The sequence below is a fragment of the Puma concolor genome, chromosome B2, assembly GCF_028749965.1.
Source record: "Puma concolor isolate L17-30 chromosome B2, mPumCon1.1.hap2, whole genome shotgun sequence".
NCBI lineage: Eukaryota > Metazoa > Chordata > Mammalia > Carnivora > Felidae > Puma > Puma concolor.
The window spans coordinates 139,268,451-139,281,192 of NC_141671.1; the positions used below are offsets into that span (position 1 = coordinate 139,268,451).

General features: G+C 38.4%; 1 protein-coding gene across 18 annotated transcripts in view; it reads right to left on the minus strand.

Moving 5' to 3' along the window:
* The window catches only part of SYNE1 (spectrin repeat containing nuclear envelope protein 1), a 480,528-nt gene that overhangs the window by 262,900 nt on the left and 204,886 nt on the right, over nucleotides 1-12,742 (minus strand). For all 18 annotated transcript variants that reach the window (XR_015251658.1, XM_086708164.1, XM_086708163.1 and 15 more), the window contains 6 exons: nucleotides 12,028-12,181; nucleotides 8,329-8,957; nucleotides 4,997-5,176; nucleotides 2,928-3,078; nucleotides 2,159-2,317; nucleotides 84-266 (listed from right to left, as the gene is read on the minus strand). Coding sequence is in view for 17 of the 18 variants with exons in the window: in XM_086708164.1 (XP_086564290.1) it covers nucleotides 84-266; nucleotides 2,159-2,317; nucleotides 2,928-3,078; nucleotides 4,997-5,176; nucleotides 8,329-8,957; nucleotides 12,028-12,181 (1,456 nt within the window). In the remaining variant the exon portion in view is untranslated. The remainder of the gene's footprint in view (nucleotides 1-83; nucleotides 267-2,158; nucleotides 2,318-2,927; nucleotides 3,079-4,996; nucleotides 5,177-8,328; nucleotides 8,958-12,027; nucleotides 12,182-12,742) is intronic.

Consider the following 12,742-nt stretch of genomic DNA (forward strand, 5'->3'; position numbering starts at 1 on the left):
TGAACTTTTAAAAAAGGACACATTTTTCTTGTATTCTGGTCAATGAGCTCACAGGCTCACGTATGTAGATGTGGTCAATTTACCTCAAATTCTTTAAGGAATTCTTCTGCTCTGACGCTATTATTCAGGTTACTGATGCTTTCGGCCAACTGTGGAACAGAATTGTTTGACCATCCGTCGATCTCGTCTTTACTTGAAAGTACATCACCCCAAATGGTCAGGCTTGCCCTCAGCCTATCCATGTTTTCCTCAATTTTCTCTGATACCTGGGACAGAAAACAGAAGCCATGTCACTATTAGTCTGAGGCTTTAAGATGCTCCCTGCCTCACCAAATTGCTAAATAATGTCAATGCTTCCTCAATCAAAAACTATATTCTCACTGAAAAACAAAGTTTTACAAAAATTATTATAAGGGAATTCGTGCACTTGACTCAAATAAATGCTAACTATTACATAAATTGTTTCTGTCACTGGGAGAGTTGACTGAATTTCTGAGACATTTGATTTTCATTTGTAAGTTGGGAAACTAAGAACAGGATTATTGGAGTCAATAATAATATAACATTCTCTAGGATAAGGGTCCATCTAGGGCAGTATTATACTTATTTTTGAAAGGAACACAATAAGCACTTTTATTTGCAATGCTGAAGTATAAAAGTGGACATAAATTAGACTTGAACATATTTATAGAATAAATAAATATGTAGGACAACAACCAACTTTGTACAACCAACTTTGTCTAAAGTTAAGCACTATTGCTTAATACTCTTCCTGTAGTAAGAATGTTTTTTAACATTTTTTAAATGTTTATTTATTTATTTATTTATTTATTTATTTATTTATTTATTTTAATGTCTATTTATTTTTGAAAGAGAGAGCCTCCAGGCTCTAAGTTGTCAGCACAGAGCCTGACACGGGGCTCAAACTCACAAACTGTGAGATCATGACCTCAGATGAAGTCTGACACTTAACTGACAGAGCCACCCAGGGGCCCTAGGCATGTTTGTTTTTTTTTTTTTTAAGTTTATTCATTTTGAGAGAGAGAGAGAGAGCAGGGGAGGGGCAGAGAGAGAGAAAATCACAAGTAGGCTCTGCACTGCCAGTACAGAGCCCAATGTGTGGCTCGAACTCAGGATCTGTGAAATCATGACCTGAGCCGAAATCCAGTCAGATGCTTAACTGACTGAGCCACCCAGGCACACCAAGGATGTTTTGTTTTTTATTTATTTATTTATTTAAAAAAAAAAATTTTTTTTTTTAATGTTTATTTATTTTTGAGACAGAGAGACAGAGCATGAACAGGGGAGGAGCAGAGAGAGAGGGAGACACAGAATCTGAAATGGGCTCCAGGCTCTGAGCTGTCAGCACAGAGCCTGACGCGGGGCTCGAACTCACGAACCGTGAGATCATGATCTGAGCCGAAGTCGGACGCTTAACCGACTGAGCCCCCCAGGCGCCCCTGTTTTGTTTTTTTTTTAAGTGGAGGCAAGTAAGGTTTCCTGCAATTCTCTAATTATTTGATTATAGTACACAATTATCAATATCTAACTTTAGTAATATAGTTTAAGTAATTTAATCAATAGTAATGCATTGTAGGTTAACAGAAAGGCAACAGAGTCACAGGATTTTTGAGCTGGAAGTTAATGTAAAACATGTGTGGATTGAGATATAGAGTTCCAGAGAGATCAAGTTGTTCACTGGTCACACAACTAGTAAATGACAGAGCAAGAACAAATACCCAACGATGTGAACTACAAGTCTGCTTTATACAATGCAAATATAGTCTTAGTACTCTAAGTGATTATACATTATAGTTTAATATTCTGTAGGACATTTATAAATTATTCTTCAATTTTTATCCATAATCTCAGAGTTTTGAGGGGAAAAAAACCATTCGGAGTTATAAATTTGTTGTGATTGAAGCTACCAAGTTAAATTCTAGAAAACTGCCACTGAATATTAACAAAATAAATCAAATAACCTTTTTTTACTAATTCTAAACTTTATGTGAATATTGTTTTTCTTAAAAATGTCATTTTGCCTGTAGCATTAAAAGCTAAAGATGAAATTCATATCCCCGAATAATCCTTTACCCCCAAATATGACAGACAAATATGAATATTTAAACTGTTCATACAATCCAGGTGATTATCTTACATCCAGCCATCTGTCCACAGTGCTCTCCATGTCTGTTTTCATGAGGTTGAAATCACTACTGTGAATTTTTTTCAGCTCAGATAATAACTGTTTTCCTTTACTTGTAAAGTTATCCAATTCTTTCTGTTTATTACACATTTCATTCTTGACACTTTCATGCTGTGGACATAAATGTTTCTTTAATTAATAAAATAATCAGCGATAAGTCAGGTGTTCAAAACCATTTTGCCTCTGAGAAATTTATTTCATGGTTTGACCTTATGCGGAAACATCAGTGATATGAATGAACTATATATCTTTTTGAATGGCTAGAATCCTAGGATATCAGTATTCCTAAAACAAAACAAAACAAAACAAAACAAAACAAAACAAAACAAGTTGAGTTTGTCAGCATGAATGTTCTACCTCTATATGTACTGACAAGAGTTTTGTAGAGAATTCATTATAAGTGAAAATAAGACCTACTAAGTCTACTAAAATAAATATATTTTTAAAAAAACTTATATAGATATCTTTTTTTTAAAGTTTATTTACTTTGAGAGAGAGTGGAGGAGGGGCAGAGTCTGAGATGGGGGGGGAGAGAGAGAGAGAGAGAGAGAGAGAGAGAGAGAGAGTCAGTCCCAAGCAGGCTCTGCACTGCCAGCAGGGTCAATGCAGGGCTCGAACTCACAAACCCCAAGAACATGACCTGAACTAAGATCAAGAGCCGGACACTTAACCGACTGAGCCACCCAAGCACCCCTAAGATAAATAGATTTTGAATTATTACCTTGGATAAAGCCCATTTAAGATCCTCCTGATCTTTTATAGTAGTTCTGGTTGCAAGCACATTGTTGGCATTTTCTAGGACTTTAGAAACAACTGACTTCAGGTTCTGATAGTCTCTCATTAAGTCAATAAGTCCACAGCATTGACCCTGGCTATAACAATTAAAGAAAAGATATCATTTATTATGATGTATGAAAGGGAAGGATTCTCTATGATTGGACTTGATATGTAACCACACACATGTATTCATAGATGGCTGCTGGAATCAAGAGGAAACCATATTTCTACCCATTGAGGTCAAAGGAGTGTTGATCAAGCCAACTCAACTCTAATGGCCAAATTGTTTCAGTGAATGAAGAATGCACACAGTCATTAAAACAAATATGTGACCTCAATGACAAGAAAAAATATGTTCTTGACAACTAAAACTTATGTAGATACCAACAATCTTTGTTTCTTTAAAATTTTTTTGTGGTTTAATTGCATCATAGTGGTGTGTATTAAGAGGAAGCAAACAAAACAAAATAAAACAAAACCCCCACACCAAACAAACAAAATAACACTGCTTAATAAGTAAAATACACATGAGGATGTTGTTTTCCATTTCAATGACATAAATTTTCATTGAATTTGAATCCTTTTAAAATTGTGAAAATAAGAAGATAGGTTTTGTTTATAAGTATAAAATGTTTCTGAGCAGGCAATTCTACATGTAGGAATTTTTCCAAAGACAAAGATGTACACTACGATTGAGGTAAAATTATATTCTTTACATCATTATTTATAATAGGAGAAAAAAATAGAAATAACCCAAATGTTAAAAATAAGCTATTAATTTTTTTAAGCTTATTTATTTTTGACAGAGAGAAAGAGAGAGAGAGCATGAGCTAGAGAGGGGCAGAGAGAGAGGGAGACACAGAATCCGAAGCAGGCTCCAGGCTCTGAGCCATCAGCACAGAGCCTGATGCGGGGCTCTAACTCACAAATTGTGAGATCATGACCTGGGCCAAAGTTGGATGCCTAACTGACTGAGCCACCCAGGCGCCCCCAAAATAGGCTATTAATTGAATAAACTCTAATATATTCTTATAATTGAATACTGTGCAATCTCTAACAAATCACAATTTAAGAGAATATTCAATAATATGGAATAAAATTTTACAACACAGTTAACTTTCTAAAAGCTTACGTTAATAATCTATAATATACAACAAAAAAACTTATGTACATAAAAAAATTGAACATGAATGTTTATAGATGCTTTTTGATAGTCATTAAACTGTAAAGAGTCCAAATATCCATCAACTGGTGAATGAATAAGTTGTGGTACACCTATTAAATCGAATATTATTCAGCTATAAAAAAGAATAGATGTTATTAATACACATAACAATGTACATTATGCTAAGCAAAAGAAGGTATTTACTCAAGTGCAGTAAAAACTTAGGCACATGCACCCAATTGACTATGAATGTTTATAGATGCTTTATTTACAATCATTCAAACTGGAAAAAATCCATTTGTATGTGATTCTGAGAAAAATAATACTACAGAGACATAAAACTGATCAACAGCTGCCAGAGACTAGACATGGGGGACGGGTTGATCACAATGAGACATAGGAGGATTTTTTCAGGTGGTGGAATGATTATACAAGAGTTGATCATAGTAATACACAGTATGTGTGTAATCATAAACTGAATGTGTGTTAAACTCATACAAGGGCATACACTTAACAGGATGAAATTTATTATACGTATATCATACCTTAGTTATAAACAAGGAAAACAAAACAAAAAAAGAAAATCAGAGGTTAAGACTCTCACAGTAGCCCTTTGTAATTGTTGACAACTCCTGCTTTTAAGCGCTACGTTTCACCTACCATTGTTATTTCAAGACATCTTCCTCAATAAAGTTTTGTAGGACTAAATTTTTAACGTATGAGAGACACAGAATACCTAAGGTGGCAAAAGATACTCAACTCGATCACACCAACGCAAATCAACAGACAACAGCCCAATGCCACAAAATAGAAAGTTGAAAACAACAACTGAGAGGATTTTTACTTACTTTTCATGAATTAGTTTTTTGGTATCATCCCAGGTGACCTCTAAGCGGTTTATCTCCCTGTCGACCTCAGATGCAAAGGCCACATCTTTCTGAGCAATTTGTTTAGCTTTGTCTTTCAACCAACATAGTTCATGCTCATGAGAATTCAATTCATCCTCTAACTGATTAAAGACTCTCAGCCTGTGAATCAAAATGTTATTATATTATTAACTTATTAAAGGTAAGAACTAATATTTCTTCTCCATAAAGCACACCTATAGCTATCTGGAAAAACTTTTTTTAAATTTTTTAATGTGTATTTATTTTTGAGAGAGAGCGCACGTGCACGATCGCGCGAGGATGCGAGTGGGGGAGGGGCAGAGAGAGGGAGACACAGAATCCGAAGCAGGCTCCAGGCTCTGAGCTGTCAGCACAGAGCCCGATGTGGGGCTCAAACCCACGAGGCATGAGATCATGACCTGAGCTGAAGTTGGACGCTTAACAGACTGAGCCTCCCAGGAGCCCCAGATATCGAGAAAAACTTTTAACACAGCAATTAAATTAAGGTACCTCAACTGAGAATGATGCCTTTTAAACTTAAATTTGCAGAATTCATACTCTACCTTAGGAAACATTTAAAGTCATTTTCGCTATTCATCATCAACTTTCTATTAAGTCTGTATTCTCTTTCTATTTTGCTTTCACAGTATAAGACTTGAAAGACTAGGGCTGGACTTGTAGGTAAAGTAGGTGAGTCCTTACCATAAGGTCTTTGGTAAAAAGTCCTTCTGTGCCCTGAGGTCCAATTCATGTAAAATAATAATATTTAAGAAAACAGTTGTTTCCTTTCAAATAAAAATAGCTTTATTTTTTGTCCCTAATATATTGCTCTTTGAGCACTTGTAAAATGTGGCCATGTAGAGGCAGCCATGGACTCATAGATTCTTGCATTTTGGTGTAGTGCTGTAGAGCTGATAAAGTGAGTGCACATGCACTATTCCATTTAATTCCCCAAATGAAGTGGTTAAGAGCAGGCATTATCATTATCTGCACCTTACAAGAAGACAGGGGATTTGCCCAAGGTTGCACAGTGAAGCGGAAGAATGGTTGGAGCTTAATAAATCCATCAATTCAGTGCAACATTTTCTATAATATCTGTGTGATTTTGGTGAGTTCAGTGTTAGAGGTATTGACATGGCTCTTGAGCCCAATCCTGGCCTTCTTCTCCAGCAATTTTAGGATCGCCTGTCTGTCTAACCTAATTAGGCCAGGGAGAGCCATTCTGCCCTGCAGCACCAACCTGATTGCTGACTCCCTGGGTGAGCTCTTTGTTCTTTTGCTGTACTTGGCTCCTCATTTTGTCTTTCCTCTGGAGCCTATTATTCCATCTCAAATTGTATTCCTTTTTGTAAGTTTGTTGTTACACTAGTCAGCTTATTGCTCACAAGTCATGTTAGCCTCATGAGCCATTATTATCTAACTGTAAGCCTTTGCTAAATGTTTGATTCCAGTTAAAAGGAAGCACATCACAATGGTCTTGGCAAGATCGACACAATCCTTATCGATTATGGACACCTTGGTATGAACACATTTCAGCTGTTTCTCTGCCCCCTGAAAAAAGTGGAAGAGAAATGACCCTGAGAACATAGTGGGGAAAAAGGTCTATTAAGAAGGAAAAATAAGGGGCACGTAGGTGGCTCAGTCGGTTAAGCGTCTGACTTTGGCTCAGGTCATGATCTCACAGTTCGTGGGTTTGAGCCCCACGTCGGGCTCTGTGCTGACAGCTCAGGGCCTGGAGCCTGCTTTGGATTCTGTGTCTCCCTCTCTCTCTGCCCCTTCCCCACTCAAGCTCTGTCTCTGTCTCTCTCAAAAATGAATAAACGTTAAAAAAAAAAAAAAAAAACTTTTAAGAAGGAACAATAACATGAGGGCACCTGGGTGGCTCAGTCGGTTAAGCCTCTGACTCCTGATTTCGGCTCAGGTCATGATCTCACAGTTTAGGAGATCAAGCCCCACGTCAGGCTCTGTACTAACAACGAGAAGCCAGCTTAGGATTCTCTCCCTCTCTCTCTCTCTGCCCCTCCCCTGTTCATGCTGTCTTGCTCTCTCTCTCTCTCTCTCTCTGAAAGTAAATGAGTAAACATTAAAAAAAGAAGAAGAAGAAATAAGATTGAGATGAAGGTTATAGTATTAGAGGAAAAAATTTATTTCAAAATTACGGTAGAAAAATACCCCCTGATCCCTTCGGTTCTCTATTAAACTCACCTGACAAAACCCCACCTTAGGTTAAGCCCGCTTCTCTGCCTTCTCCATACCTCTGAGCAAACAGTCAAAAGCAGTTGGTGAAAACTGCTCTGCCAAGCTGACTGGTTTCACTTTAAGTGAAGGAATGCAAATCTCAAACCTTACCAAGCTTCCAGAGACATCATTTCCATGTCCTACTGAAGAACCACTTTATACCATTTTCTTTCCGCCAATATCCCGCCCCTCACTCTCAGCTAATGAGCTTGCTCCAGTCTTTCTGAGGGGCTGGCTGCCACCAGGAAGAATTCCCTCAGATTTTTACCACCAGAACTACAAAGCGACTCGAATCGTCTGCCTTCATTTGTACTACAGCAGACGAGGCCCTTCTCCTCACAGCTAAACGTTGTTTAAAAATAGATAACATGGGGCGCCTGGGTGGCTCAGTCGGTTAAGTGTCTGGCCTCGACCCAAGTTATGATCTCACGGCTTGTGAGTTCAAGCCCTGCTTTGGGCTCTGCTCTCAGCAAAGTCTGCTTTACATCCTCTATCCCCCACTGTCTCTCTGCTCCCTCCCTGCTCACTCTCTCAAAAATAATAAAAAAAATTTTTGTAAATAAAAAAAATAAAAATAGATAACATAATCTGTATAGTCTGTTATAAATAAGATCTTAGAGTGGCTTACACAGACACAGCCCTTAGGAAAATCCTTAAGGAAACCAAAGAAATTTTAGTACTTCTTTTTTTTTTTAATTATTTTTAAATGTTTATTTATTTTTGAGAGAGAGGGAGACAGAGTGCCAGTGGGGAGAGGGGCAGGCAGAGAGAGAGAGGGAGGCACAGAATCCGAAGCAGGCTCCAGGCTCTGAGCTGTCAGCATAGAGCACAAGCCCTGAGATCATGACCTGAACCGAAATCGGACGCCTAACCGACTGCGCCACCCAGGTGCCCCTAAATTTTAGTACTTCTTAAGTTCAAATTAGTCATTAATTTTACCCTCAGAATATTAAAAGAAGTTGCTAAATACGATCCTGTTAAAGTGTTGCACGAGAGTTAATTCTAGAGCAAAGAAAGATTAGACCGCACAGCTGGCCCCGGCGGTTTCTTCCTACCTCTGCTGAAGAGCTTGACGCGTAGGCTCTTTCAGCCTCTCTTTGTCTGTCCTTTCTTCGATGTCCTCGATGCTTTTCAGCAACTCCTCTTTCTGGTCTTGGAATGCTTTTTTCAATGCTGCCAGGGCATCTGCTTCACTCTGCTTAGTTCCCAGAAGGTTCTGGATCCTCTCTAACTCAAAACAGAGGTGATCAGCTGTACTTCTGCAGGAAGTCCTTTGCTCGGAACTTCCACTTTTAAGATGGTACTGGGCTTTGGCGAGAATGCCGTCAAGACTGACGGCCGTAGATTCTAATGTTTTGGCATCCTGAATCGCACGATTTAGGTCCTTTTTTAATAAATCAGTCTGTTTCTTATTCATACTGTCGGTGGTTTCCACCGTGTGCCTCAGCCGGTGGAGAACCCCTGACAGAGAGGCGTGGTGCTGTAGGAATTCAGCCAACTGGGACAGGGCAAGCTGCCGCCTTCCCACCACCTGGCTGGCCTCCTCAAACAGCTGGAAGCAGTCCTCAGCCTTGCCTTGCAGGAGGTGGAGGTCCTCAGCTCGACCCAGAGCCCCCAGCTTCGCCAGGTGATCCCGCAGCCTCTGCAAGTCTCCCATTTTGCTCTCTGCTTCCGCTTCGTGGTCCTGGAAGGGAAGAGAGGGGTATTGGTGGCTCAGAAACCCTGTGGCTAATGACACGGACATATTCAGGAATGGGGGCGCCTGGGTGGCTCAGGCGTTTAGCATCCCACTCTTGATTTCGGCTCAGGTCACAATCTCACAGTTTGTGAGTTCGAGCCCGGCCTCAGGCTCTGTGCTTATCAGCACGGAGCCCTCTGGGGATTCTCTCTCTCCCTCTCTCTGCCCCTACCCTGCTTGTGCTGTCTCTGTCTCAAAAATAAATATATAAACTTAAAAAAAAACAATGAACAAAGACACATTTTAAATGCAACGGATGGTGTAAGATTTAAAGGTCATCTATAGCGAATCTTTCAGAGACATTGTTAAAATTTCCCATTTTCTCGTCTATATGTTTCACGTGAAACACAACTCTGGTTTGAAACTAATTTGTTCCGTGGAAAAGACTGTCATCATGCACAGAAATAGTAAAAGGAAATTTTATATAAATACATACATATATATGCATAATTTGGAAGATTTAAAATATATATGTATATACATAGTTCTAGTATATATAATATATAAATACTATATTATAGTATATATAATACTGTTTTATATTTATAGTCAAAAAACAAATCACCGGCCCATAACGGAGTCACTTATGGTAGGTCATGTCACCAAACTGGCATTTCATACTTAACCCAACTGCAGTTTCAGACCCCTCCAGAAATATAGTGTTAACTTGTCAGTCAGGAGTTTTCTGGCCATGAGGTAATCTGTCACAAGGGTCCTCTCCTCCCTCCTCCCCCATCCAAGGAAGATGAGGTAATCTACAAGATAAGACCCCAGCTCAACCCCTAAGGGAAAGTGACCTTGCCTGAAAGGATCTTTTCTTTTCTTTTGCTAAGAACTTCCTTGTCCCACTTTCCTTCCTGGGAAAACCTTCCATTTTGTACAACCCCTCTGAGCTCCTTCCTATTTGCTGGACGGGATACTGCCTGATTCACAAATTATTTAATAAAGCCAGTTAGATCTTCAGATTTACTCAGTTAAATTTTTGTTTTTTAACAATTCTCTCCCTTGCTCTCTCTCTCTCATGTATATATACATATATATGTATATATATATATATTAAATAACAATACTAAATATATATACTATATATAAAATATATTGTAGTCTGAAAATTTTAATACACACACACACACTAAAGCTAATTCTAACAGAGTTGTAGGAAAGAATAATAGGAATAGATTAGCCTCTCGTCAGAGGCACTGGGTGAAGCAGATGAAAATACACAGGTTTTAGCTCCCTCCTTTACAGAAATGAATATGAACTCCATGAGACTTGCTCACAATAAATCGTGTTTGAAATCTCTTAGAGCATTGCTAACAATCTCAGCATGGCTCCCATTAAAGAGAAATTACTATCTTAATCTTGACCACAATGGCCTTAATATTCTCCTCAGCTTGACTATTACACTTTAGAAAGCTTCTTTGAGCCTTGACTTAGGAGAATTTACAAATTCATTCTCTGCCCTTTTGAGATAGAAATCTTTTTAAAAGTTTCTGTACAGTTACAACCCAAGAATGTTTCTCAGGAACATGGGAGACATCCTTTCCAAACCAACACACTGAGTTAACAAATGCTTGATGGTTTTACCCTAAGGAAACTCTGGTTGATGTGACTGATTTATGAGCTTGTTTTGTTGTAGAAGCTGAGTGACCACAGATGAGCAAAGACTAGAGCAAGCTGGGAAGAATCCTTGCAGTTGTGCAGAAGGGACCAAAAGTGATATAGAGTAACCTCTATGATGATATACCCCTCGATCTCCCCCAGCTGGTCATGCTCACACCGCCATCTAATGAACATGTGTCCCATGAAAGACACAATTCCTGAATGCACAGCTCAGAAAGGAGAATACCTCCCTTTTCCCCTATATCCACCTTAACTCCTTATCCTTAAATGCACCCAACCCCAACCCTCTGGGGAGACAAATCTGAGCCAGCCTCTTATCTCTGTGCTTGGCAATAAATCTTTCCCTCTGCAAAGCCCAGTGCTATGGTATTTGGTTTTCTGTTGCATGATGGCAAATGAACTCTTTTCAGTTTGGTAACACTTTTGAAATATAATCATGAAGGAAGATAGTGCCCCCATCTCCCTGTCTCTTTCTAGGGTAGGAGCCCAACTTCAGTGGGCATCTTGCTCTAAGTGATAAAACTACTTGAGGTCATAACGATATGAGCTAGTACTATTCCTCTGGGGAAATCCAATTAGCAAAGCTGGCACAAAGTGAGCACTCAATAAATATTAAATGTTTTATCATTAAATATTGTTATAAGTTTATTATGTATCTTATCTCCAACTACCCCAATACTTGATCAATATCTGATTTTTTAAATATTTTTTATGCCAGGATAGATATTATACATAATTTATAAATAAGGAAAATAAATCGTGAATTTTATATAACTTTCAAGCTAAAGAGTAATTCAGAAAAACTGTATCATTAAAGCATTGGAATTCACTATTAGTATGATAGGGAAAGAAGTCGGACGTTCAACCAACTGAGCCACTCAGGTGCCCCTAGTCTCGGCCATTCACTTTTGAATGCCTCTTCTCTGCAAAGAGAGCTTTCATACTATTCTTGCTTTCTGATCTTAAACTCTAATAAGCTTGTGCCTGCTGCTCATTTTATTCTGTGTCCACCTCTTCATTCTTCGAAGCAGCGAGACAAGGAACCCTGGGTCTTAAGGTAAAAAATCCTGCAACATTTGTTTTCAACATTGGAACAAAACAAACCAAGAAGTTTAAAAATGAACATTCTTGTCCCTTTACCCTAGAAATCATTTTTCGAAGTAAGTGTCTTAAGGTGATTGCCTATTTTATCTGAAGTGGTTTTATCTGCTTAATTGATCTGCATAACACATTGCCTGGACCCATATGCTCAATTATTAAAACATTTGCATATGAATGCAAGGTTAACTTGCTGTCAAATGGTTGGATATTTAAAAAAAATAGTGCTTTTCTTTATAATTCAAGGACTCTCTTTTATGAATAAATTCTTTGATCTTAAAAGAATGCACTTTACCTTGTGCCTAGCAAATGCTGCCTGATGGTCTGTTATGCTTATCTCCGAAGTAGTTTGTAATTCACTGAGAAATAGCTTAATCCAGACAGAAAAGGAAAGCAGCAGTTCATCAAATTGCTGGTGTTCAGAGACCACAGACTGAAGAAAATTAATCCTATGTAGAGAAAGGTGTTAAAAGTTAAAACGTCCCGCAGATGAACAGAAAAAGACAATGATGTATTTTTGCAGTAAGTTTAAATGAGGGCAAAAGTGATGTGGTCATACATACAATGACAAATCAAGACCCTACAATTCGCTCTCTAGGTAACAGCCAGGAATGGTTTTAATGTAACCAGAACATTATCTGCCAAGCTTAAACATGGAGGCAATTTCCTGTAGCACCTAGGAAGGTGAACTCCAAAACCAAAACTGTGGTCTATGAGGGACCCACATAGTCAACTTCTCTGACCTCATCTGATACAGCCCTGCACCACACTGCGACTGCCTCAGTGGAGGAATACCATGTGAGGCAAAATTCTAATTACCATTTTTTTCCTGTACACAAACAGCTTGGGCAAAAACAATACAAACATGAGCAACCCTTCCTGTTTCGATATATTTCAACCAGTTTGATCATTTGCTTTAAATGTAAGACTGAAATTTTGGACTGAGACTCATCAGAAATGCTAATTTTTGAGCACTTTGAGGTTCTTTTCTTTCTTTTTTAAAAATTTTA